Raw genomic sequence first — 27,380 nt, 5'->3', positions numbered from 1 at the left:
AAAATTCAATTTAAAAATAAAAGGCTTTGTAAATGTACTGTAGTAAGTCAAGCCAGTGTCCACACACTCAGCACTCTTCTTGAATACAGTATGTGATATAATAATGACTGTGTGCATATAGTTAGCACACAGCGCCTCCAGCGGCAAGATTTGGGCCGTGTGAAACATTCTAGTAATCTATCCCTTCCTTTGGTCACATGAGGTCTCCGTGCCCAATGAGATGGCGAATTTCCCTCCCATTCGCCGCCATTACATGGGTTGTGCGTGATGGGCAGCCTGTGTGTGTGTGTGTGTGTGTGTGTGAGTGTAATAGAGGCAGCGAGACGTCTCACACATATTGGGAACCACACACACGCACTCTCTTTCTCACACACAAAAATACACTCTCACACAGACACACACGAAAATAACAGTGAAGACACGGAGAAATAAAAACACTGTCTGGGAACAAAGCGACACATACAGACAGGAGCCCGCTGGCTGTGCTACTATCGCTATTTTTGGTGTCATATAATATCCCCGCTGTATTTATTTATTTTGTACATGTTTTTTTTCAGAGGATTTTCTTATTTTTGTTGTGGGCTGGAGACGCGTTTCTCGCGAGTCCATCGTTTTTGTGTGTATTTTTATTTTTTTACATTAAACAAATACATATGAAAATATGTGCCAGACTGGGGTTATTATCGCTGGTATTAAGTAAATGTTATTACCCCACATCCTTGTCGTGTTTTAGGGGTTATTGTTAATTTCTTAGTTCCTGAGGCGCTGGAGGACGTTTCGTCATGATGAATTGAAAGGAAGGAAGGCTTTTTTTTAAACCTCGTCTGGTTTTTTTTGCCTTTCTCCCGATGTAGACTAAAAGACTTTTTTGGGAGGAAAAAAAGAAACAAACATCAACTGGAATACATTTTTGGAGGGAGCTGGGATTATTTTTTTCTGGAACTGAACGGGAGAAACAAAAGCTTCCATACTTGTGTTAGTCACTGTTTATTTATTGGAAAGTGAAACAATGATAAAAAACATTTCTGAGCATCTAACTGCTTACAGCATGGTGGCGGTGAACAAAAAACTATAAATAACCAGTAATATCCGCAAAAACTAATCGGAACTGAGATAACTGGTTATCGGTATCTGGATATTTTGTATTCTTATTTTGCATAGTTTTTATTTATTTACAACATCAAAACGGATTTTCCTTGCCGCAAGAAAGAACAGGACCTGCCAGTTTTTATCAAGCCGAGGTTTATTTAAGTATTGTTATTCGGCACACATTTGGGGATTCCGGGAGTATTATTGCACACCTTTTGCAATTTACTGCTTCAGTCCAGTCTTTTGTTTTATCATTGAAAAATATCCTCAATATTTAGGAATAGCTGGGAGATCAGAATAGTTTATGAATGGAGTTATGAACACAAACTATTTGAATTTATTATTAATCAATTCTGGATCTGTGTTTTTTGTCTTGTAGCTACGGCGAGGGGATTTACTGTTATTTAATAAAACCGGCACAACATGGACCTGTTTTGGATGGAAACACACATTGGCTGCCTGTAGGAATACGGTACTGAAACACGGCATTTTTTGTTTGAATCGGTTCGGATCTGGACCTCCTCAACCAGATCTCAGGAAACTCGTTTTGGATTTACAGATATAGTTAAATTTACTCGTTATTTTGACACTGATATTGAGTTATAAAACCAGTCTATTTTGAGTTATCTTCACCTCGGGTTCGGTCGCGCATTTCTGCGTGTTTGTGGATATCATTTATTTTAGAATTTGATATTTGTCGTGTTTCTCGTGGTGATAGTGACCCGATTCGGCTCGGCTCGGTCTCAGTACCGGTCCCGGATTCCGTCATGCCCAGCTCTGTCGAGCCGCTTCGCGGAGGATCATGACTGCTGCAGCGAACTGGGTGGCTAACGGGGCGAGCCTTGAGGACTGCCATTCCAACCTCTTTTCACTGGTAAATAACCCTTTTAAAATGCAGTGCAATTAAACAAACAGAGAAACCTCTTCAGTCACAATCTGATGGGACCACTTACAAAGAGTTCTTATCATTAGCACAGGTGAACACATTACGGCTGCTGTATGCAATAGCGCAGGCACAACGCAGAGAGGGCTAGCAGCATACCGTGGTCTTTAAACGTAAGTCAAGTTTTATTCTAGTGGAATCATATATATATATATATATATATATATATATATATATATATATATATATATATATATATATATATATATATATATTACAGTATAGGTGACGATAGTATTATAAGTTAAAGGTGTTGCTAAGTTTACGAGCAAAACAAAAGCTCTATTGCGTACAGTGTAATTTGTGGCCAGCGCTAAATTAGGCTTGCATGGGGCGCTTTTAGGGTTGTAAACTTCGTGAATACCAAGTTAGCAATACGTTTCAAATAACTTTAATTGTAGTTGATGATGATTTAGTGATTGATTTGAGCAGCCTAAACCTTTTACACAACCAGAGAATCCTCCTTGGATTGCTTTCACCATGTTTTTTTGTAGTTAATGGAATCCAGGGTGATCCCTGTGCTTTATGGGTTTGAGAAGCAACCCCTCCAGTCACTGAATATTTTGCTTATTCACAGACTGGCTCACATGTTTTAACTTCCAGCATCTTGAATATAATATCAAGAGACTAATGTTAATTGTAAAATTGTGATGCATTTCTATTCTTTGTTCTTTGAAGATTCCGTAATATATTTGAATGAAACAGATTTTACAATAATGTTTGGTCTAATATTTACTGGTAAATATATTCAGTGTTAGTGATAGTAGTCTGTGTACACATTGCCAGAGCAATATGACTTATTGGCCACTTAAAACCTGGTGCGATCCACTGACATGTCATGGCTTAGAGTGGTAGGGAACAACACATTTTAACCAGTGTGTTAAGAGTAATTGAGAGTTTGAGTTTAATTCAGAAATTTTTTTTTTTTTTTGGTTGCACTTTAAAATAATGACCTCAGATTCCTGTGGATTCCAATGTCTTAGCTGCTTTTCCTGTGGTGACCCAGTTGAATTAATTATGAGTTTGTGGTCATTTTTTTAACATGGTCTTCAAAATATTAGTTATTTAGACGTCACTCCTGTGCAATCCTATGAAACCATGTTAAAATGCATATACATTTGCAGACAACATTTTAAAGTGTCACCACAAAAGATGAATGCTGTTTTTAATTGCAAGTTTCTATTCTTATTCTGTCCGTGACAGGCAACGTGAGAACAGTAATAAAGAGTGAGCATTTGGCCTACAGTATGCATACGGTACAATTTAGCAGGCTTTAAAACACAATAAGATGTTTACCATATCTACCATGGTAGTAATACAAAGTACAAGGTTGATGTGCATTTCATATTGGTTGATGCGGTGGGAACCCTTTAATATGACCAAAGGAAATGAGAACTTGTCCGAATAGAAGGCGGGTTCAAATGACTGAAAGAATGATCTTATAGCTGAGGGGGCTTTGTAGTGTTGGAGTTGCAGCTGGTCACAAGGACAGAGTTTACTCTACCTGCATCCTTGAATTATGCTCATAAAAAGGTTAATCCCTTGTTAATAATTTATAGGCGTGGTAGTGCTTCCCATGTCGATGGCTGCTGTTTGTTATCTTATGCCTGGTGATGACACCCAGGGAATTTGGTTCAGGATTAGTATCCTACCCACCAAGCAAGCTCTCAGGCACACAGCATGCAGACGGAGGGTGCCAGGTACTGCCAATTTAGGGACCCCCGTCTCGATCTAATCCAAACATTGCTGTTGTGTGTACAATATCAGGGTGGTGCGGTATCTGTGGGGGAGTGGGGTGGCAGGGAGTGCAATGGTTATGAAATGTATCTGATAATTAATCAAATATTGCAGATAGGAACTATAGCACTGGTTGCCATTTATTTAGTGCTTGTTATAGGAGAGAGACAAGGAAACAGTCAGACCACACCATCTATCGAGTACAAGTTGATGAAGCAGAGGAGTGAAATGGAAACCACATTTCCCATTAAGGTTCTTAAAGGCTCATGCTGCATTAACAGTATTCGTGGGTGGCCAGCAAACTTGAAAAAGATGTAGATGCAGCATTTTAATCAAGATACTCTCCCTAAGTGTAGGGGCAGGGTGTTTCTCATTGTAATCCTTTTATGGAAGAGCATGGTGAGCCTTGATCCCCTCATTAGAAGACTGGATCCAAAAGGAACACTCAGTGCAGTGGGAATAGAGAACAGTGAGGCAGACTGATTGATGTGTGCAGCAGAATCTGGGTTAGCTCATTTCTGGAGCAAGGATATCTTTCTCTACCTATTCATTTAGTCATTCATTCATTCATTCAGTTAGTGGAGCTGGTTGATCATGTATGCATTTCGACAGAGGCAGTAATCCCTACAATAGAACAAATACAGCTTCCTGGTGTTTTTATTTATTTATTTGTTTTTCCCAGCTCCTGTTTGTAAATTTATCCTTGCCATTGCATCTTAACAGCTCATATCGCATTCAAATTGCAATATAAGTGTTTTCACATTTTCATGTTTAAACTGTACCCTTCACTTTGACCTGTGACCTCAGGTGGACATACAGCATCACGGTCATGTGAGTGTTTGGTTTCAAGATGATAAAGACCAATGTACCTTTTCAAATGTTGACTTCACATTTGGTGTCACAACTTTATTCTGTGATTCTGTAGATCAAGATTATAGAATACACCCTTTTTGCTGCTGCAGACCATTCATCCTTTTCCTAAGTCTTATAAACACGGCAAGGTAAATGTGTGAGTAGACTTACCATGACCTCTGATGCAATGTCGCTTCCATTAAGGGCATGTGCATTTTAATAAAAAAAACAAAAAAACAAAACAAAAAAAACTTCACATATGGTCTACATCATTGTCTTACAAGTAGAGCCCTCTAAAAGCTAACAAGACTTTAGTATCTTGAAACTCACTTTTAAACAGCTACATAGCTAGCAGATAATGACAAGCATTGGACATTAACGCTTAAGTAACTCATGAGTTAAAGCTGAATAAGGGACTTTTTTTTTTTCCCTCTGTTTTTAATTAACTTATTCTACTGTCCAGGTAACCATTTCACTGCCACATTGTGTAACTTCAGGCCATATTAATAATTCCGCTACCATAATACATGTAAATCTACAGTAGAATTATTTTCACAAGTTTTTTATTTCTGAAGCTAATTTTTGGGAGTCTTAATTACAGGTAATCAGGGTCTGTGAAAGCAGCAGTTAATGTTTAGTAAATAATTTTCTTGATCAATAAATTACTGTTGTACAGTTCAGTTGCTAATTCAGAATTCTTAGTAAATACCTAAAGAAACAAAATAAGTATCAGCATTATGAAACCACCCTCGTATTTGTCTGGTGAGTGAAATAACAAATCATATGATGTGGCTTTCTCTCCCTTTTGAAAACCGCTATGCTCACAGCACATGGTATTCTGATGCAGTCAAGTTTAGCTTCTAGGTGTTTATTCATATAATTTACATTTAAAAAAAAAAAAGTGACCTTATCAAGAAAATATTTTGGTAATATATCCTTGATTACTTGTACATTATAGTATGTTGATGCTCTGTGAAGCCTGGCACTTCTAGATTTCCTGAAACACATATCACAAAATAAATAAAAAATAGAAAAAAAGATGCTTTTCCTTAATTTTACTTTCATTTATATTTCAAAGGCAAAATATGGGTACATGACTCAGAAATTCTGCAACAGTTGCACACACCGGAACACGCAGACAACATGGTTTTCCTGACTAGACACAAAACATTGCTGTTGACTTGCCTTCCGCACATGATTAACACTAGAGATTATCCAATCTGGTGTTCTGCAGAATCAGAATTTGTGGTGTTTTATAGATTATAGCTGAAAGCTTTTTGGGACCCGTGTAAAGTATTTAACAAGTCATTCTTCTTTCTGTTTTGTGGTGCAGCTTATAAGGGAAGAGTTTGACCAAGCTGCGCCTATTGTTCTTTTGTGTGGTCAACAAATATTTTACTTTTGTTTCAAGAGCATCAACTATGTCCATGTTAAACTTCAAACGAATTGAAACAGATCCCATAAATGAAGTAGAAACATGCAGACTTCTCCAACGTGCACATTTTGTTTCCTAAATATAACAACACTGCTTAAGCTTCAAAAGTAGAAATAGACAAATATGAATGTTTGCTCAAACCTGCTTATTTAGTACAGAAGTGGCACACACAGTTTTTAAAGTTTTTTTCAGTAATTGTCATGATTAAAATGCCAAATCTATTTTATCAATTGTGGCATGCTAATTTTCTGTGCCAGAAAACAAAAATTGTTAATGTATGCCACAAAAAAAGTATTTAATTAGTAAGCCCAATATACAGTTTAGCTCTTAGTATTTTTTACTCCGTTTACTACTCACTGTTTTGTGGTCTTATCCTGTTTTTAGGATGCTCTATGTCAACATTTACAGTGTGTGTGCTTGTGCTGCTGCCTGCAGAACTGGAGTGTAAAACTAGCCATGCAGCTGACAGCAACAGCAGTTTTCGACCAACAAAAAATACATTTGTTTTTCTGGAAAATTGATTCCTAGCATACTTGATTGTAATCTTTTCAAAGAAAGGCTTTTTTGGTATTGTTTCACTGCTATATTTGACCCAGAGGCTAAGTTTTTGAGGTTTGCTTATTTATAGGGACCAGCAGATTGAGTTCTTATTAAGAAGCTCGTTCTCTTGCCAGAACTCTTAATAAAGTACAAACTCTGTTACCAACACTACGAAACCACCTAATTGTGCAGAAGAGACTCCTAAAGCTATTAATCCAGTATGTCAAATTACACAATTGTTGTGACAAAAACAAACTAATCAAACAACTTTTGTCTGTCTGGAACATTCATCCGCAAACCCTTATACAAGTTTCCCACACAAAAAGCAGAGCAAAGTATAATAAAGCATAGATAAGCATTGTAAAATCCAGTGAAGTATGGTAAAACATATTAAAAAACATGACAAACTATGGTAAATGCATATGGGAAAAGCATGGTAAAACTGCAAAAATACTGTAGTAAACTTTTATAAAGGAACACTCATTCTCAAATTGAAATAATTGATCTGGCCCTATCAGTGAAATGTTGCAACAGCAGCTTAAGGTGTCGTCTTACAATATCTCGAGAAAACAATCCAAACAAGCATTTTATAGAACCAAACTGCCTTTTCTTTCACAGTGTGTCAGTTGAGATGGTAGTATTTTATAAGGCAGTGTATTGTTAACAGGAACCACAATCAAAGGAAAAAATCAGTGTGTGTTATTTTGAGATCACTGAAAATAATAGCTCCCACCCATCAAAGATAATGCAATAATTCAAGTCAGTCAGTCCATTCAAAAAAAAAATAAATAGTTGGCGTGTTTTCAAGTTGTGGTTGCCACAGTCTTTAACTTATTTACAGCTCATCACTGTGTTTTATAACAAAAAAAGTAGTTTTCTCCAAATGAAAATGCTTTTGTAAAAAGGGACCTTGATAATGTTTGTGTTTTGCAGTTTCATGGTTAGTTTGTAACAGTTGCTGAAGAATCATTTGCTGTGCTGTTTGCATCTGACACAGCAGCACAAGGCAGTTTTGTGTGAGCATGTGACCACCTCCCAAACCAATGCTGCTAACAAGTATGTCAATAACACCCGTCCTGTAAATTCTAAATCTGAGCCATCAGTATGATGAAAAAGTGGATGACCATGATGTATATCAACAGATAAAAAATGCCAATACATAGTTACATGAAAAATAGGTATGTGGTATTTGATTTCATTAGATAAAGAAGTTGGGCTGTGTGACTCATTGTGTGACCGTGAGCAAGACACTTAACCTCCTTGTGGTCCGTCTTTTGGGTGAGTCGTCGTTGTGACTCTGCACCTGATGCATAGTCCACACTCCCTAGTCTCGTATCTTGTAAAATGCTTTGTGATGGTAGTCCACTATGAAAGGCGCTATATAAAAATAAAGTATTGTTATTATTATTATTATTATTATTATTATTATTAGGAATAATTTATTGTGTTCCCAAGATACCTGTTAAAATGTAGGTGTGACATACAAATGAACAGATAGAGAGAGAGAGAGAGAGAGAGAGACACATCTCCATATATCCCATGGATCAAGGGTGCTGGGGATGTGGTAGCACCCCCTTGGCTCTGAATGGCTTCCATCACAGTTTAAGGCAGTTTTACAGATATATGCACAAGTATGACATACAGATTGACAAATTTACAGACGGTCATTTACAGACCCTATCCCCCCAGAATCCAATCCTCTCAATAGCCAAGTTTCATCACAATTGGGTAAGCAATTTTCTAGGTATGTGGTGAAAAGTTAAAGTATGTTTAGTGTTCGGCATTTCCGGTTTATTACGAATATTACTGAAAAGTTACAAGATTTTTTTATTTTCTAGGAAATACACAATATTTTGATTAAAATGCTGTTTCATTTTGACTCCAACATTGTAATAAGCAGCCTTACACTATATCCTAGGATACAGCAGACGTTTAGACGTCAGAGGATCAAATGACATTCAGATGTCCCATATTGATTCTCTGTTTACAAACTCATTATCACCTGATTCTGTTGGCCAATCAAAGTCTGATTTATTGTGGCAAGTGCTGGATGTAGTAACTAGCTTGATCAAAAGCTAAATTAAAATACTTACAGGGTTCTCCCCAGGAATTCTGTACAGCCGGGCAGCAGAACATTACAGCCAGGAGCACTTTTAATGCAAAAAATAAATTTGCCTTACCTTAAATATATAATACGACAAAGAATTTGAATAATGACTGTATCTGGTTGCGCTTTTTTATGTTCTACATTTTCTTTTTCATGACTTTTATTATGGTAAATTACCGTGCTTATTTAGGCACTCCATGATTTAACTGGGGAAAGATAACGTAGGGTTATTGGAGTTCACAGAAAAAAACAGTAACCTTTTCACTTCCTTTTTAGCTTCGTTATTGAGCTTATTGCTTCATTTAAATGTTTTTTTTTTATGTTAAGTTTTCAGGGCATTTTGTTAATGCATGTCTTTGTTTTTCGCTATTCTACATTTTTTGAATGCAACTGTTCATTCTAATAGTTTTTTTTTTTTTTTTTTTTTTTTTTTTTTTTTGCACAACAGTACTTGCACATGTTTGGCCACCATCATATCTGTTGCATGAAACCACAGTGTAATAATCCAGCACCTCTGCACTTGAGCATTTGTATCAGCTGATAACAGCTGATATCCCATCATGTCTTTCTTCTTAAAGGTGTATAGTTGTAACGATATCACAACAAAAGGAATGTGTTTTTTTTTATTTTGGGTGGGGGGGGGGGGGGGGGGGGGTTGCATATGTATATATCAACAAAAAAAAAAAAAAAAAAAAAAGAAAAACTGTACTGGAATGGAGAACACCAGGAAATAATCCTTTTTTTTTTTTTTTTTTTTTTTTTTTTTTTTTTTTAAATTTTTTTTCTTGCAGTACAATAATTTAGACAAAAAAATGTACTGAATGATAACACCAGAAAATAATCCTTTTTTTTTTTTTTTAAATAAAGTAGCCGGAGCAAATATAGTATTAGGCGTTGTATTGTGCCGATCACCGGCTTATTTTGATCCCCTGCATTCACTGTCACTATTTTTGTTTTGAAAATAATTAGTTATTTTTTTAGCAGTCATTTTTAACGTTTTAAACGCTTCACATAGAAATCCCGCTCCTTCAACTCTCTGATTGTTTAAATGCTGTCAAGACGTAACACGACTGTCGTGTTTTTTTCACCCAGCATCGCACAACTGATCTAGTCTGCTAGAAGCGCCATCAGTCCTTATTGTTAAAGGCACAGTAGCATGTGCAAGACGAGCGGATCGGGTTTTTTCAGCCAGGCGACGACAGCCATTTTGCCGGGCGGCCAGCCTGGCTGAAAAGGCCTGGGTAGAACCCTGACTTACACAGAAATATTATATTTTGAGTGGATGAGGAATGGGGAGAAAACGTAAATCTGTTTATGAATATTAAAAAAAAAAAAATGTTTCGAAGTATGCAAAAAGCCAAATAGCAGAAGTGGGCCAGTTGAGGCCAGGGTTGCAAATACTACTGTACTGAGGTACATGTTTGCAATGACAGAATAAAAGAACACACTGAAAGTAAGCGACACATTAAAAATCACTTTACAAATTACATTTGTTAATACAGATTAGCACAAACAGACACAACACTTCCTTAGGAGACTATAATGAGCTACTATAGGAAATCTGGAGATGCTTCCCTTTTCGGCTGGTGGTTGCAGTCTGTTACAAAACGCTGCAATACACGGCTTACTAGCTTTAATTTGTCTTAAATTAAAGTATGACACTAATTGTAGAAACCACATTAATGTTTATGTAGCACCCTGGAAAAGGGTAAAAGTTATTAACGTAGACTATTTAAGACTTTCAATGTAATAATGTTGTAGCTCAATTTTGCCAGAACGTGTTGCCACGAGAGGCACTCATCGATGAGCCAACTATACAGTTGGTGAGTGCGTAGGAGTAAAAAGTATCAAAGTGAAATCAAACGCAGAGTTAACCCAGTTATTAATGCCTGGATTTTTTATACTGTCTAGTTTGCACCATGCCTTTTAGCACCCTAAAGGCCTGACACACCAGTGATTCGCGGCGCTTCACTTTTTTTGTTTTGACGAGCAGTAGACAGTGGAGACAGAGGAAGAAGAGATTCGTACTGTACATAAGCGTGAACATAAATTTCCATTTGACTTGAACTTCTTAAAAAGTGAATTGAAGTAGGTTCTTTATTTCAGAAGACTTTCTTTAATCATCTTTAGTACCATGCTTATAAACATAGATAGATAACCACAGTATGTGTTTGCGTGTGTGTGGTGTACTTTTGTATATACATTTTCTGATTATGCAGCAAAAAATCTGACCAGTACATCTTGTAGCTCATATAGTGATACTTTGAGTTTTAATAAAGACTGAATCAGCAAAACAAAGCACATAAAAATAAAATAATCAACAGTCATATTAATTGTGCAATGCGAATATCGTTTCCTGAATTAATTGTAAATGCAAGGTTTCAGATCGATCTTAAGTCAAAGCATAAGACATTTTATAATGCTATAACATATACTCACTGTATTTCGTATACTTTGAGTGAAAAAATACGATCTTGCATAGAAAATGCAGGTTGGTTGTTAAAAAAAAAAAAAAAAAAGTTATACTATGTCATAACTTTGCTGTACGGTTATGACTCGGGTATATCATTGTACAGTTCTACCTTAATCACCAACTTCGCTTGAAAATGATCGGTCCATTCACGATGTCCATGGAAAAGCCCATAAAGAAATGCCCTCAGAGAAGGAATCTTTTTCTCGACCTTACATACGTAATGCATTGTGGAAATTGCAGCTATTTTACTGGAGCAAAATAACATTTTGAATACTATTTACTGGAACATACAAGTACAATTCTAACAGTTCTAAACTTTTTTTTTTTTTCTTTTTGAAATAACTATTTAGGCGGCTCAACTGGCAAAGTAGAGTCAATTTAGCTGGTCGTCAGCTGGAAATGAGAAGGCTGTAGTTGTACTCTTGGTATGTTACTTAAATTTACTAGCAATTGTGTTCCAAACCGGACTGAAAGGAACATTTTTTTAAAGTATATTATATATTTGTTGAGGTGAGGTGAGGTCACAGGGAACCTTTTGTGTATCTTGAAGAATTTAGTGAACCTGTCAAGCTACAAGGCTAGATTCACCTCTGTTAATCACTAATTGATTGATTGTGTTCACTGTTAAGTAAAACCAAAATTCTACAAATGATATTCTACTTTTTTGTATGTGTTTTGTGCAATAGGTACACACCCCTGTATATAATATTGCAATTGTGTGTTTACATTTCTTTGGTTTGGAAGATTTTGATGTTATCGCTATTTAAATGCATGCACAATATCGATAAAACATTATCATATCATTGCCCACCACTATTACTTGCTGTACTCATTACATCCTTCTTCACTTCACCACAAAACAGAGAAATAAATAATGTGCTGAATATTCACTTTGTGACTGATATTTAGACCTTCTTGATACAAAAATATGAAAAGTAATTGTACTGAGACACCCCTACATCCCTGTGCAAAGCTGAGGGACTAAAGTACATTTTACATTTAGACAAACTGGCCTAGCTGCCATCCCACTACTTGGATTCATTACCTACAGAGAAAGTGTAAGTGAAGACAATCCGAGAGCAATTTACTACATTGTATGGTAGTTTTAGCCATTCAGCATTTCGTAAGAGCTTCATTAGACACATCTTAGATTAATTTGAGCCATTATGCTAAGCTGTTTGTTTTGTTGATGCTGATATCTCCTCCTGAAAGTACATGGTGCTAACAAAATAATTTCAGTATATCTTACCTAATGCTTTCTTTGATCTCACATTTTCTTTTATTTAAAATGCACATATTATGGTGAAGATCAATTCGATTTTTTAATGATCATTTTTTTTAATCTGTTAGTGAAGACTATGTGTTGAACACTCAGATACTTCGATGCTGCATATCTGGTCAACTTCGAGAGGGTGTCTGAAGCAACCAGGTCGGCAATGAAAACATGTCAGTCATAGCAAAAGCAGAGATTGGTATTCAAAGACAATGTCTGAAGTTTTTGGGAGTTCTTGTAGAGAAAATAAATGGCAAGCATTTATAACATTTTTGGAGAAAAGTGTTTTTTTTTTTTTAAATATGCTTAGGTAGAGTTATAGTCTAAAAAAAAAAAAAAAATGTTCTAATGTTTTTCCTTCTAGAACACCAACTACCTGAAGCAACTCACTTGTCAACTGTGTTCCTTCAACGGGAAGTGCAGCAAAATCAAATACATGTCTAACCTAGTGTGTGCATCTTTCAGATAAGAAAGGCCTAAGAAGTGATGGTAATACATGTTTGTAAAGATTTACTGGAATTATTGTTAGCCCCATGTACTTCAAGGAAGTGAGTGCAAATATACATAATCCCAAAACTGTCATCAAGGCAAAGTGTGAGCTGTAAAGCTATCGGATGCCTGTGCAACTTGACAGTCCCGTTGTCTTTTAAATGACATTCTACCAGGCAGGGATTGCACCCAGGAGTGCTACATCAACATTCTGAGCGAGTACACTAGCATGCACAAAAACAAGGTAACAACATTACATCCTGGGAAAAAAAAAAAGCTGTCTTTGCAATGGAATTATCATTCTAACCGCTAGTCAGATTTAATCCTGAAGATTTTTCCAGTGCTGCTACAGTGTTATATTGTGTAGGTTTTTGTGGTTTTCTACACAGATCCAGCTCACTGTCTCTCAGTATAGTTAGTTTGGTCCTTTTAAGTGTGAAGTATTCAAGCAGGGGAAAGCCAGCTGTGTGCTATAATTAGAACCGTGCGTTTTCTTACTTAAAAACAAAATATGTTTTGTCCAGTAAATTAGGTGAAACGGAAATAGATTTCAGGCAGCACTTTTGTTTTTTTTTCCCCACTAAATACAAATACAGAAAACAGAAAATAAAACTACAGTGTGTTTGTTTTGTTAAGGCCAGTTAAGGAACCAACTAAATGTGGCTTTAATAGGGAGGAGGCCTTGCTTCTGTAGGGACGGAATTGAAATGTATCTCAAAAGATTTTTACTAATATGTGTTTATTTATTTAATATCATGCAAACTATTTATATTTACTGTTTTACTTTCTAATACTTATTTGAATAAGTTAAATTTTTTTGCATCCATGTTTTCAGACTGGTAGTTTGGGACTGCTGTCGGTGGCCTTACTATTAAGGGTAGCTTTTAATTGTGAGGTGGCCTTTTCACTACACCAAGGTTTACTGTACTAACAGACTAAACTGCTATCATGGCACATGTTTTTTACCCTCATGATTTAATAATGATTCATTTCCTGATTGAAAACATTCTATCGATTCCCTACCTACAGTCTCAGTTAGATTATAGAACATTTCTTTAAAGAACGACTATGTGTGAAGATAATGATCCCACTTTGGCTGTTGGCAAGATAATACAATTGAAAAAAAAACATTGTGACCAGTATGTTTTATTGTTTTTATAAAGACAACAATGGTGTTCTTGATAGAGATAGTAAACACTTAAACATCTGAAGTGGGAAAAGTTGCACCTAATGGTGTAGTCTTACTAGTGTCATACCAGCTGTTTGATCTGATAGTATGCAGCAGGTTTTAGGGTCTAAACATTTGCAAAACAACATTTTATTACATATGTAATAGTAATTTAAGCAATATAGCACAGTAGCTTTTTTGGATATCACCACTTGTTGGGTTTGTTGTTGACACTCAGCTTTGCGTTGTATCTCACAACAGGGTCCTGATATAGTTCACACAGTAGTTAACTCTGGTAGAGTGTCTATGGGGGTTGTAGTTTGCAACCACCCTCTCCCATTCGCTAGTGCAGCAACCACATGTATAGTAACAGCCAATGAATAAGTTTGTGACCCATGTGACTTCTGAAGAAGTGGCCATGATTTAGGGAATTTTGTGTGAACTTACGTTCTTAAAGTCTTACAAGTAAGGCTGTATTTTTTTAACGGTTATCATAGTTTTCACGATTTCCGTGAAATCGTCCCATTGTGTGTAATATGGAATTCTCCGTGAAATGTCCAATTTCTGAAAGAATAGTGGAAATCTTTTTTTTTTTTTTAATCACTTAAAACTAAATACAGCAAACATTTGCCTTGTTGACACACTACCAGTTATTAGACCTTGTGTTCAGTTCTAATTACAATTGCAGCAGGACTGTTTGCTGAAATTACAATTACAATGCTGTTTTCTTCAGTTAGTTACACTGCAGTAATTGTAATTCTATTTACAATTACACTAGAACATAACATAAACAGCTACTCATATTAACATGTCTACTGTTTATTCTACTAAGCAGTAATCACAGGTACAAATACAGAAAGCCAATAGTTTTTCAGACAAGTGGGGTCACTAAAAGTTATTGAAATTACGACAAGAATGTTTACTTAATAACACAACATGGAACTGTGACTAAGTTTGGAACACTGTATTTGAACTGTAATTGATCAATTATATGGTAATTACAAATACAATTACAGAGGTTTGCTAAAGTTTAACTACAATTACTTCTATATTAGAGCAGCAACGAAGGGTAAGTTTTGACCTTCAACGGTTCGGTACACATTACTGAAGGAAGGTTCAAACCTTCGATGGTACTCATTTCAATAATGTACATGACGTCACCATAGCTACTTTTTTATATTTGATTTAAAATCATATTTTACAGGTAATTCATATAAAACATTCTTCAAACATTCACATGTAGTTTAAAATATGTTGTATAGAACAGTAATTATGTTTTTATAATTTCAATAAAAATAAAAGTACAAGTTTATTTACATGTAATTGATGCTGCTTGCGATATATACAGTAAGCTTGCATTGCCACAGAATCAACTGCAGCAGACTTAGGAAAACAAAGCTTTATTTAACAGTCACTGTTTCAAGCAGGTTCAATCACAGTCACATTTTACTACTATTAAAAATATTAATAACACTAATAATATGAACTTATGCTTGTCAAGTGACCCTGCAGATTGGTTGTACCGCCATGAACAGTCGCGTTCATTTTGCATTCAACTTTTTTTTTGGTCGCCTCTGCATTTAACAAAAAAATCCCAAACAGCAGAGGGTGTATGCTATACAATGCTTTGCTGTCGAGATGGCGAATGAAGAAATTAAAGGTTTGCTTCTGGATAACACGAGCTGGCGGTGGGAGGGGTGGACGGTGCTCAGTTTTTGAACTTAAAATGATTAGTGTTAGAGTGTGTTTTGTACGTTTCAAACATATTCTACCATAGCACTTCTCTTACACTGTCTTGGTCAATAGGTATTCAGTACATATTTTACTGAAGCACTACAACCGCTATAGTTTTTTAAGTAACAGCTGAACACAGCCCTAAATCTTATTGCAGCTACAATTGTAATTGACACCCTGTCTGCCTTTAGGAACTGCATTTAGGAACCTGGCAGCAGGTTTATTTAGCTTCTGGTAAACGATTGAACAGACTGCATAGTGCTTCGTGGGACATTTGACATTCCTGTTGTTATTTACTTTTATTTATGTTTTTATTTTGTTCGATTAATTATCAGCGTTCACTTTGTATGATTTCAGAAAATGCTGATCCCCTTGGACAGCCCCTAATGTAGGTCATTTCACCAAAGACTGTTGTACTAATGGTCCCTCCTTCTCTCCTGGGTCAGGGAAAAAGAGCCATACTCCAGGGTTCTCCCCAGGAATTCCATACAGCCGGGTGGCAGAACACTATAGCCAGGAGCACTTTTAACGGAAAAATAAACTTGCCTTACCTTAAATATATGCGACAAGTAATTTGAATAATGTGGTGTCTTTCGTTGACTAGATCTAGTTTCTTTTTCATTATTGTTTTTTATTATGGTAAATTACCGTGCTTATTTAGGGACTCTACGATTTAACTGGGGAAAGATAATGTTGTGGTTGTTGGAGTTCACACAAAAAACAGTAACCTTTTCTCTTCCTTTTTAGTTTATTGAGCTTATTGTTTCAATTAAATTGTTTTCTTTAAGTTAAGTTTTCAGGGCATTTTGTTAATGCATGTCGATTTTTGTTTTTCGCTATTCTATGTTTTTTGAATGTTCATTTTAATCATTTTTTATCACAACAGTACTCACACACGTTTGGTCACCATCATAACTGTTGCATGAAACCGCAGTGTAATAATCCAGCACCTCTGCACTTAAGCATTTGTGTGTCAGCTGACAACAGCTGATATCCCATCATGCTTTTATTTGGTGCATATGTATAACTGTTATGTACTAAACATCACCTTACAGTACACTAATACGACAAAAAAATGGACTGAATGATAATACCAGAAAATCATCTTAATTTTTTTTTTAATAAAGTAGCTGGCGAAAACATATTATTAGATGGTGGATTGCGCCGATCGTCGACATATTTTATCCCCCTGCATTCATTGTTACGATTTTTGCTTTGAAAATAATTGGTTATTTTTTTAGCAATCATTTTTTAACGTTTTAGCCTCTTGAAGTGTTTAACACAGAAAACCCGCCCCTTCCACTCTCTGATTGGTTAAATGTTGTGTCAAGACATAACACAGCTGTCATGTTCTTCCAAGATTTTTTTTCACACAGCATCGCGCAACTGATCTAGTCACGCTTAAAGACACAGTAGCATCTGCAAGATGGATGGCGACATCACCTTTACCAAGCGGCTTGTCTGGCTGAAAAGGCCTGGGGAGAACCCTGTACTCATTGCGAGTACTCATTTCTGCTTGTACTCAGGCACTCCCCTAGTTCTTCCTATTGAAGGAATTCCTTCACGCAAGTTATTTCTGGGAGTTTGAGTCCTTGTAGGAAAAAAAAATCAGAATGTTGTTTTTTAAACAATTACCTATTTTCTGTAAAATAATAAAAACTCCCAGAAGCCAAACAGATTGGCTTACATCGGTTCCAGTCACTGCTTTTCCTCTGATTGACATGCTTTCAGTGCAGACTTTCTGTAGCATTGAAGCATCTGGAAGGTTCAGTACTTTTCAGCTTCAAATAAATTACCATTAAAAAAAATCTAAATTCGCTTTACCATAATAGGTGTGTGTTTCATAGAGTAAAATCTGACCTACAAAATGATGGCAATATATTTAGGTAAAATGAACTGGGGTTATTTTGTTTGCATCATATAAGCTAAGAAAGCCTTGCGTGTTTTAAACAGGAAAAAGGGTCTGCAGTCTATAACTAAGATCAAGCAGGGACATTTGCTGTAAACACATAATTATTTACGACATACTGTGTCTGATCCATGTATTGAACATTGTTACATTACTGGGAAATGTATGCTTTTCGGTCTGTCTGTCAAAATCTGTCATCTTTCTAATAAATAATACCATTATTTCCTCCAGGTTGATTTGTTTACTTACCTGGCTATTGTAAATGATAAAAAAAAACAAAAAAAACATGGAAGAAGATGATTTGTAGTAGAAAAAACACACTTTATTCTAGGTTACTTATTTTTTTAGACATGTTCATCTTGTTATTTCTATCAAGTATTTTTCTGTAACTAGTTAACAATATCTGCAAGTTAATACACTTTCAACCTTTAAACTGCCACTTATTTAATTTAAATCTGTTTGTTGTATAATGTTAATCTTTACTTCGATTCCTACTGTATGCAGCTCGCCAGTAGCAAAATGTCTACTTGCTTAGTAAACGCACTGTCCGTTAAGAAGTGTATGCACTGTGCTGTGTCACAAAAACTAGCGGTAGTCTATTTCAAAAATATCAACTGATAAAAAAAAAACAAAAAAAACTTGTAAGATATGTGATGAAAGTCGTTGCACAAGTCACAGTGCCTTCTGTGCACTTTCATTCACTGCTTACTGGATGTCTGAAACGTTTTAAAAGAAACACATTCTAGAAAACATTACATTTTAATACATTTAAAGTTGGTATTGTGTTGGTTTAAAAAGAGCTCTGTTTGGAAGTGATTGAGAGTAACAGAATCTTGGGGAATATGAAGGCAGTTGTCCATCTGTCGGTATGTCAAATGTACTATAGGTGCTTACAGTGGATGTTATGTTACATATAGCTCTAATTTTCAATTTACTGCTGTGGTATGTGGATGAATGTTGCCACTGGTCTGTTTGTTTTGTTAGCTAGAGCTATGCTCTGATTAAAATAAATCAAGATTAAAACCCTAAAATGGTTTTGAAAATGGAACTTTTGCAGTATTCAGTGATTCTAAGATATTTTAGTGAGCAAGGGGTTTGAACGGGTTTGAATTGTCACCCATGCACCCAGTCTGCACTTCATACATTTTGTACAGACTATAACAGATGTTCAGTAAGCAAGGATTCACAGTGTGGTATAAAGGGCAGAGTGTGGCAGATTGGTTTTGCAGTTAAATCCTCTGTTGTCATGTTTGTTTGTGTTGAAATAGTCATCAGGAGTCAAAGACAGAGAGAGCTGTGGGTGATTGGCACATGCTGCAATGATCTAGACCTTATTGTCCAAACAGAGCAACTGATTTTTATACAATATCCAGGCTTGCAGTTCCAGCATGGCCCTGACCTGAAGTGCTGCAGCTGATTCAGCACTGAGATCAACATCACATAAACAGAGAAGCAGCTAACTCCCAGGGGGCCGGGGGCCTCAGCTTGTAGTAAAAATAAGTAAATGAAAGTTAGGTATTGTGTGGGCTATTTTAATGTTCAAAACAGTGGCTGATCTTAGTTATTCAACCTGCTGATGTCCCCCCTGGGGTATTTATTTATCTATTTATTTATTTAATCCCTAATTTAGAAAGTCCAATTCCGTTCACTCACCGCAGCAATTCCTCACACTGTGGGCGTCCTCTGATCCCCCGACCAAGCCAATTGATTCTTTGCTCCCAGGAACTTGAGAGATGATGTCGCCAAGATATTGGCCTCTGGACGACAAAGCCCTGTAGGAGTCTGCTTGTGTCTGACTGTATGAATCACCTTGCACACCACATGGCTGTGCTTTTACCAGGTGAGGGGACCTGTGGAAGGGGTGTGGGTAATTCACTGACTAGGAGACAGACAGGTGTAATTGAAAACACCACACAGGTGCCCAGTTCTTACTTTTTCCGGCAGAGGACACTGTTGACCGTGGGCTGCCTATCAACGATGATAGACAGCACCACAGAAATACCACAGCTGGTACGTGAACAGCAAGTGCACTCGCAGGTGCTCAAAGAAATAATAATGAAAACAGAAGGCGAAAAGAACAATGGAAAATAAAACAGTAATAAAACTACAAATAAAAGGTGCTTTTTAAAGAAACACAAGTTGTTGAACACTAGAATAGGTTAAAGAACATTCCTAGTTTGCTTTCTTTGCGTACCATTACTTTACTTCCTTGGTCATTTCACCTTGGTAGTATCTTTTGAGCAAAGCATGTTACTGGCTAAAAGTATGTCAATCAGTAGGGCAGGGTGGACCGCGGTCGAATCCGGACCACCAGAACGCTTTGACTGGACCGCCAAGTCATATGCCAATCTGTGTTTTTACTTGCATTCACATTGGTAATGCTGTGCATTTTTCAGACATGGTTCTTCTGAGAGTGGCACGCAAGGGTACAGTAGGTGTTGCTGTGATAGTAAGTAGCAGATATAGTGAACGGCATGAATGAAACTGAATGGATAACAGTGTTAGAAGCTAAAATGAAGTGAAACTGCATGTGTTTGCTGCTGTCACCTGTTTTGCAAGTGTCAATCTTTCCCATCTCCATGGCCAGTAATTGTCATTAGTCGTTTTTTGAATATGAATTTTCAATTCATACCTTCTGGATCGAGTTTAGAAAAATCGCAATTGATAAAGAAAAAGATCAGTGAGTACCAGTACTGCAAAACCCATTTTTGTTAAGTAGATTTTCTAAGCAGATGAAAAATATTACCGATAAAACATAATATAACGTTTTTTAAAAACACGTACAAGTCAACATCAATATTCGTGTTATTCTGTAGCATTCTCTGGACTCGGGGAAAGCACACAGTATTTAAGTGATATGTGTGCTGGTATTCGTACTTTGGACTTGGGGAAAGCACACAGTATTTAAGTGATATGTGTGCTGGTATTCGTACTTTGGACTTGGGGAAAGCACATAGTATTTAAGTGATATGTATACTGGTATTCGTACTCTGGACTCGGGGAAAGCACACAGTATTTAAGTGATATGTGTGCTGGTATTCGTACTCTGGACTCGGGGAAAGCACACAGTATTTAAGTGATATGTGTGCTGGTATTCGTACTTTGGACTTGGGGAAAGCACATAGTATTTAAGTGATATGTATGCTGGTATTCGTACTCTGGACTCGGGGAAAGCACACAGTATTTAAGTGATATGTGTGCTGGTATTCGTACTTTGGACTTGGGGAAAGCACACAGTATTTAAGTGATATGTGCGCTGGTATTCGTACTTTGGACTTGGGGAAAGCACACAGTATTTAAGCGATATGTTGGGTAGTATTCATTCTCTAAGATGAACATTATATTATTAATGTTAGTGTTCTGTTTTGATTAATGCAGATCTTTGCGCCTCTGCATTGTTCTTACTGAGCTCACCTGGCGCTCAAGCCCCATGAAGACTTGTCACTTAAGTTACTGTGAGTATTAGCTGATTAGAAATTTTCTGAATGTAAAATTATGAAATTTTGTATTATTTCCAAGCAGTGGTCCTGACAAGCTTTGTATCTACCGTTTTTCTGCATTAAAAAATCCGAAATACACACTAAATTTTAATTTAATGCATAAAAATACTAGTACTTGGATGAACACAGGATTTTCATGTCCAGATGTTTTCTCTCAATTTGAATATTCGTTTGGCTATTCATTAGTTTTCAAAAAGTAATAAAATCCATTATGTTGGTCAGAACGCAGCCAGAGACAGTCTAGTTGCAGGGTCAGGGGGCGTGGTCCGTGCGTGTGCCTTTTTTTCACAGCAAGAAGTTACAATGTGTAACACGTTAAAGTAGAAAAATATCACAGGAGTAAAGAATACATTGTATAGGACTTACTTTATCCCAGTGAATTAACTACAAAACAAAGGATGCCAAATAATATAAAGTTAAGTATTGTTTTCTTTATTCCCGAAGTAAATAGTACATAAAGTTGACACCGCATTCTATTTATTTGTTACTTTTTTTCATTCCTTGCTATTGCCATTTCTTCACACTAAACAGTAGCCCTAGACAGGTTTTTATAAAGTAATAGCATGACATTTACTTGTGCCTTTTTGTATCTGACCAATAAAACAAATGTGGAAATAGTGTTGTAAAATGAAAGGGGGGGGGGAACGGTTTGGTTCTCATTTTATTGCATTCCATATTACAAAGTTGCAACAAAAAATATGATACACTGTGCATTGCAAAAGTATTCAGACCCCTGACCAATTCTCTCATATTACTGAATTACAAATGGTACATTGAAATTTCGTTCTGTTCGATATTTTAAAACACTGAAACTCAAAATCAATTATTGTAAGGTGACATTGGTTTTATGTTGGGAAGTATTTTTAAGAAAAATAAAAACTTGAAATATCTTGCTTGCATAAGTATTCAACCCCCACACATTAATATTTGGTAGCGCCACCTTTTGCTGCAATAACAGCTTTAAGTCTTTTGGGGTAAGTGTGTACCAGCTTTGCACACAGTGTCAGAGTGATTTTGGCCCATTCTTCTTGACAGATTTGCTCCAGGTTGTTCAGGTTTGATGGACGACACTTGTGGACCGCAATTTTCAAATAGTGCCACAGATTCTCAATGGGATTGAGATCAGGACTTTGACTGGGCCACTGTAGGACATTCAGCTTTTTGTTCTTGATCCACTCCATTGTTGCTTTGGCGTTGTGCTTGGGATCATTGTTCTGCTGAAAGGTGAATTTCCTCCTAAGCTTCAGTTTTTTAGCGGACTGAAGCAAATTCTCTTGCAGTATTTTGCTCCATCCATCCTTCCTTCAGTTGTAACAAGATGCCCAGTCCCTGCTGATGAGAAGCATCCCCACAGCATGATTCTGCCACCACCATACTTCACTGTAGGGATGGTGTGTCTTGAGGCATGGGCAGTGTTAGGTTTGCGCCACACATAGCGCTTTGAGTTTTGGCCAAAAAGCTCGATCTTGGTCTCATCTGACCACAAAACCTTTTCACATCGCAGCTGGGTCACTCTCATGCTTTCTGGCAAACTCCAGGCGTGCTGTCAGATGGTACATTTTGAGTAACGGCTTCTTTCTTGCCACCCTCCCATACAGGCCAATGTTATGCAGAACTCTTGATATGGTTGACTGGTGCACCATTACTACACTCCCAGCCACTGAACTCTGTAGCTCCTTCAAAGTGATTGCTGGCCTCTCTGTGGCTTCTCTCACAAGTCTCCTTCTTGTTTTGAGGGACGGCCTTTTCTTGTGGTGTGATGCAGCTTCCACTTCCTGATTATTGATTCAACTGTGCTCACTGGGATATCCAAACACATGGATATTATTTTGTACCCTTTCCCTAATCTATGCATTTGTATTACTTTATCTCTAACTTCTGTAGAATGCTGTTTGGTCTTCATTTTTCTTCAGATTCACAGCCTTACCAATGATCCTTCAACAGTGGGGTTTTTATCCAGAAAATGTGACAGCTACTTTAATGGTTCACAGGTGGAGGCCAATGGTAAGGTAATTGTGTCCTCATTAGGGCAATTTCTTTCCACATTGCAAACTGGGAGCTTCCACAGCACAGGGGTTGAATACTTATGCAAGCAAGATATTTCAGTTTTTTACTTTTCTTAAAAATATTTCCCAACATAAAACCAATGTCACCTTACAATAATTGATTCTGAGTTTCAGTGTTTAAAAATAAAATATCAAACAGAACAAAATTTCAATGTACCATTTGTAATTCAGTAACATGAAAGAATTGGTCAGGGGTCTGAATACTTTTGCAATGCACTGTGTGTAATATATATATATATATATATATCACTACACAACACTTTTTAAGTGAGGCATTTCAGAATGACATGCATATTTTTTTCTGTCCCCTGACTTGCTCTAAAGCAACACAACACGTTTTTGACCCAGATGGCGTTCCTTAGAGATTAGTAGAATCTTCTTCCATATTAATAATTTCTAATAACTTTCTTATTAGAAAGTTCCATATTATCTAAATGGAGAAAGTTTGGGACAGTAGTGAATCTTCCCAGGAGTGGACTTCCAGCCAAAATCTCTCCAAGAGCAAGGCGTAAAATCGTCCAGGAAGTCACAAAGAACCCTAGATTAACATCCAGGGATCTGCAGGTGTCTCTAGCCTCGGCTAAGGTCACTGTTCATGACTCCACCATCAGAAAGACACTGGCAAAAATGAGATTCATGGCAGAGTAGAAAGGTGAGAACCACTGCTCACTAAGAAGAACATGAATGCTCGTCTCAAGATTTCCAAAAAGCACCCGAATGGTCCTCAAGAACCATGTTCTATGGACAGATGAGTCAAAAGTGGAACTTTTTGGCCAACATGGGCCCTGTTATGTCTGGCGAAAACCAAGCACTGCATTCCAGAGTAAGAACCTCATACGAACGGTCAAGCATTGTGGTGGTAGTGTCATGATTTGGGGATGCTTTGCTACATCAGGACCTGGACGACTTACCATCATTGAAGGAACCATGAATTCTGTTCTGTATCAGAGAATTCTACAGGAGAATGTCAGGCCATCCGTCTGTGAGCTGAAGCTGAAGCGCAACTGGGTCATGCAGCAAGACAATGATCAGAAACACACAAGCAAGTCTACATCAGAATGGGTGAAGAACAAGAAATGTAAAGTTTTTGAATGGCCTAGTCAAAGTCCAGACCTAAACCCCATTGAAATGTTGTGGCAGGAACTGAAAGCAGTGGGCCAAAATTCCTCCATGGCACTGTGAGAGACTGATCAATAACTACAGGCGGCATTAGGTTGCAGTTATTGCTGCTAAAGGTGGTGTAACCAGTTACAGAGCCTAAGGGGGCGATTTACTTTTTCACATGAAGGCATTGGTTTCCAATGCAGATTCATTCATGTGCTTCCAAAAAGTAGTACCACAGCACCGTGGCTCCTGATCCTTCTCAAATCACAAGCTCTTCAAGTTTCAATCTTGTAGATGCTTGACGTCGTAAACGGCAGCTCCAGTTCTCTGCCAAACACCACAAAAAACTGCAGATTTTTTCCAACAAGCATTTATCCAACTCAAACAACTTGTACATCCACTGTTTCCATGACAGCAAATCAGATCTTTGTCCCTTTGTAAGATGTAGTCACTGATAAAGTGTCGATCACTCACACGAGGGCTATACTGTAGCCTGTGTGATGCTTTACATGTGCACTCCCAAGCATACCTGTTGCCATATTGTGGAAAACCAAGTATGGAGAAAGTTGCTTCCCTAAAAACTGCAGGATAGAATAACATGTAGCCTATTGTACTTTTAAAACTCATTTAAAATAACAACAAATGCGCCACTAATAAAATCAATTATAAATGTCGGCCGACTATATAGGAATGCATTCATTTTCACATACAAACATTTATTAAAAAATAAATAAATAAATAAAAACCTTTTTGAAGTAAAAGGAAGTTAAAATGTCTTTAGTTTAAACATAAAAATACTTTTTTGTTTATATTTTGATGGCTTTGCTTTCATCTTTAAAAAGCCATAAATAATTACTACTATTTTGTTTCTTGGGTGCTGTGGAAAAGGATGCCGAGTTTATTTTTGTGTTTATGTGCTAAAACTGTGTACAAGTTACATTCATGCCCTGCTGTTGCAGCAGGTAGTTGCAGAAGGATGGCTGATTAGTCACATTTAAGTGACAGAAAGCATGTTTGTATACCCTTTACCATACCTCTCTGGGCTTCACAATGCCCATCTATGTATTCATTGTCATGCTTTTACTGTGGGAAACTTTCATAAAGGTAAAATTAACAGGGAAGCCTAACTTGTTTCACAAGCTTTGAGGCAAGGAGCCATGCCTGATAAATTCGGATGGTGAGATCTTGATATTTTACCCACAGGCCAGATAACCCTATGCTCTTCAGCCAGCAATCTTCACTGATCTGTTCCATCTGAACAAGCCCCAGCCATGGCGGGCCATTTGACATCCACACTGTCTTAAGATCATTATGAAAAGACCATTTCTTTAGTGACCTCTTGTGTTGTGTGTCTGGCAAGGTAGGGAGTTGAGCAGGGCGAATAGGAAATGTATTCCCTCAGTCTCGGCTTCTGCAGAATCCGAACGCTGCACTTGTCTCGATTGCTAAGCTCCTTCAAAGGCTATTAAAATCTCAGCTAAGAGCTGTTAGGGTTTAATCCTAGCCTCGGGTCAGAGGTTTGGGAAACACCGATACTGTGTTTATACTCTGTGCTTGTAGCACATGGAGAGCGTGTATTATACAGATTTGTATATGTATTAACCCTGAACTCTAAGTAGACTGTAGCTTAGGTTTAATAACTTTATATGGAAATGTATGTTATGATTATATATTTTGAGCGTGTTGATGTCCATCTAATTTAATGATTTGAAATATGGATATTTTATATTCATATTACAAAAAAGTGGACTTATTTATTTTTTAGCTTAAAAAATATGAATCATAAATGTAGAATGCAGGCTTATCATACTTTACAGTAGGTAGCTTCAAATGCAATTTCATTTTATTTTTTAAATTTGGCTTTTTATTTTAGAATTCATCTGGTGCTGTAAAATCCTATTTCCGACTCCATTCATTTTGACCCTTGTAAAAGTTTCCTCCAGTGTTGTGTAAAAGAATCCACATGTCTGCACATATGAACACATCCTTGGTCTGCAGTCTTAGTATGAGCAGGTGGGGCCAGGAGTCAGGTACCTCTCAATAGGAGCTGGCAACTAGGGTTCTGCAGGCTCAAGTAGATATCAGATCGGAGCAGTAGAACCATTCTAAATGTGATCAAAAGTTACAGAGAATGTAAAAACAAGTAAAATGAGATTTAAAGTTAGTACAGGTAAAATACAGGTATCTGGTAACACAGGTATGTTTTGGAAACTCTTATTGCGGGGTAGCTATTTATTACGTTCTTCCATACCCATCTGTCCTTTTTTTGTTGTAGCGATTGACCCTTCTTTACAGCTTTCCTTTATTATTTCAGAAATGTGTCAATTTACTCAGACAGCCTTGAGAAAATATGGTACACTTCTGGGAACAGCAGCTCCTGGGGTTTGTTTGCTTCAGGGTTTTCTACATTTCAATGCAGTGACAGGGTCTGAATCTAGCCTGGCTTAATGCGATTAAACCTTAACAGAATCTGTGATGCATTGTAGGCAGTAAGATCCAGTGCTCAAGGTTTAGTACATTGTAAGCCCATTATGCCACATAAAGCACACCAAAAAAAGCAAAAGCTTTAATTTTGGAATAAGTACTGTAAAAGAAATGAGACTCGCGTTTTGGAATAGCGGCTAAACCCACAAGCCTATCTATGGCTTACTTTCCCTTTATGCAAGGAGTTTTCACACTGGTGTTTGCTTTATCGTTGGGCAGGTGAAGTAAGGACTGGGATTGGGCATTTGTTGTCTGTTCTTCACTCCACTCAGTCGCCTCCATTTCTTGAAATCCTGGAATAGATAATTGCCCCATGTTCAAATACATACAAAAGAGTGGCACTGCAAATAGTATCCATTCACTACCAATGCAGAATGATTGAAGTGGGACTGTGAATGTAATTTCAATCTTGGCAGTATATTTATTGATTGTAGTGTTTTTGTAAGTTAGGTGAGAGTACACAAGGCTAATAAAATA

General features: G+C 37.0%; 1 protein-coding gene across 1 annotated transcript in view; it reads left to right on the top strand.

The window, feature by feature from the left end:
• Positions 1–308: 308 nt before the first annotated feature.
• Positions 309–27,380, top strand: part of LOC121297027 (mediator of RNA polymerase II transcription subunit 13-like) — a 135,413-nt gene continuing 108,341 nt past the window's right edge. Inside the window, exon 1 of the mRNA XM_041223042.1 lies at positions 309–1,963. Within this exon, the coding sequence (XP_041078976.1) occupies positions 1,892–1,963 (72 nt within the window). The 5' untranslated portion in view covers positions 309–1,891. The remainder of the gene's footprint in view (positions 1,964–27,380) is intronic.

Source organism: Polyodon spathula, chromosome 22 (genome assembly GCF_017654505.1).
Source record: "Polyodon spathula isolate WHYD16114869_AA chromosome 22, ASM1765450v1, whole genome shotgun sequence".
NCBI lineage: Eukaryota > Metazoa > Chordata > Actinopteri > Acipenseriformes > Polyodontidae > Polyodon > Polyodon spathula.
Note: the sequence above shows the minus strand (reverse complement) of the source record. Positions and strands in the feature narration are given on the sequence as shown.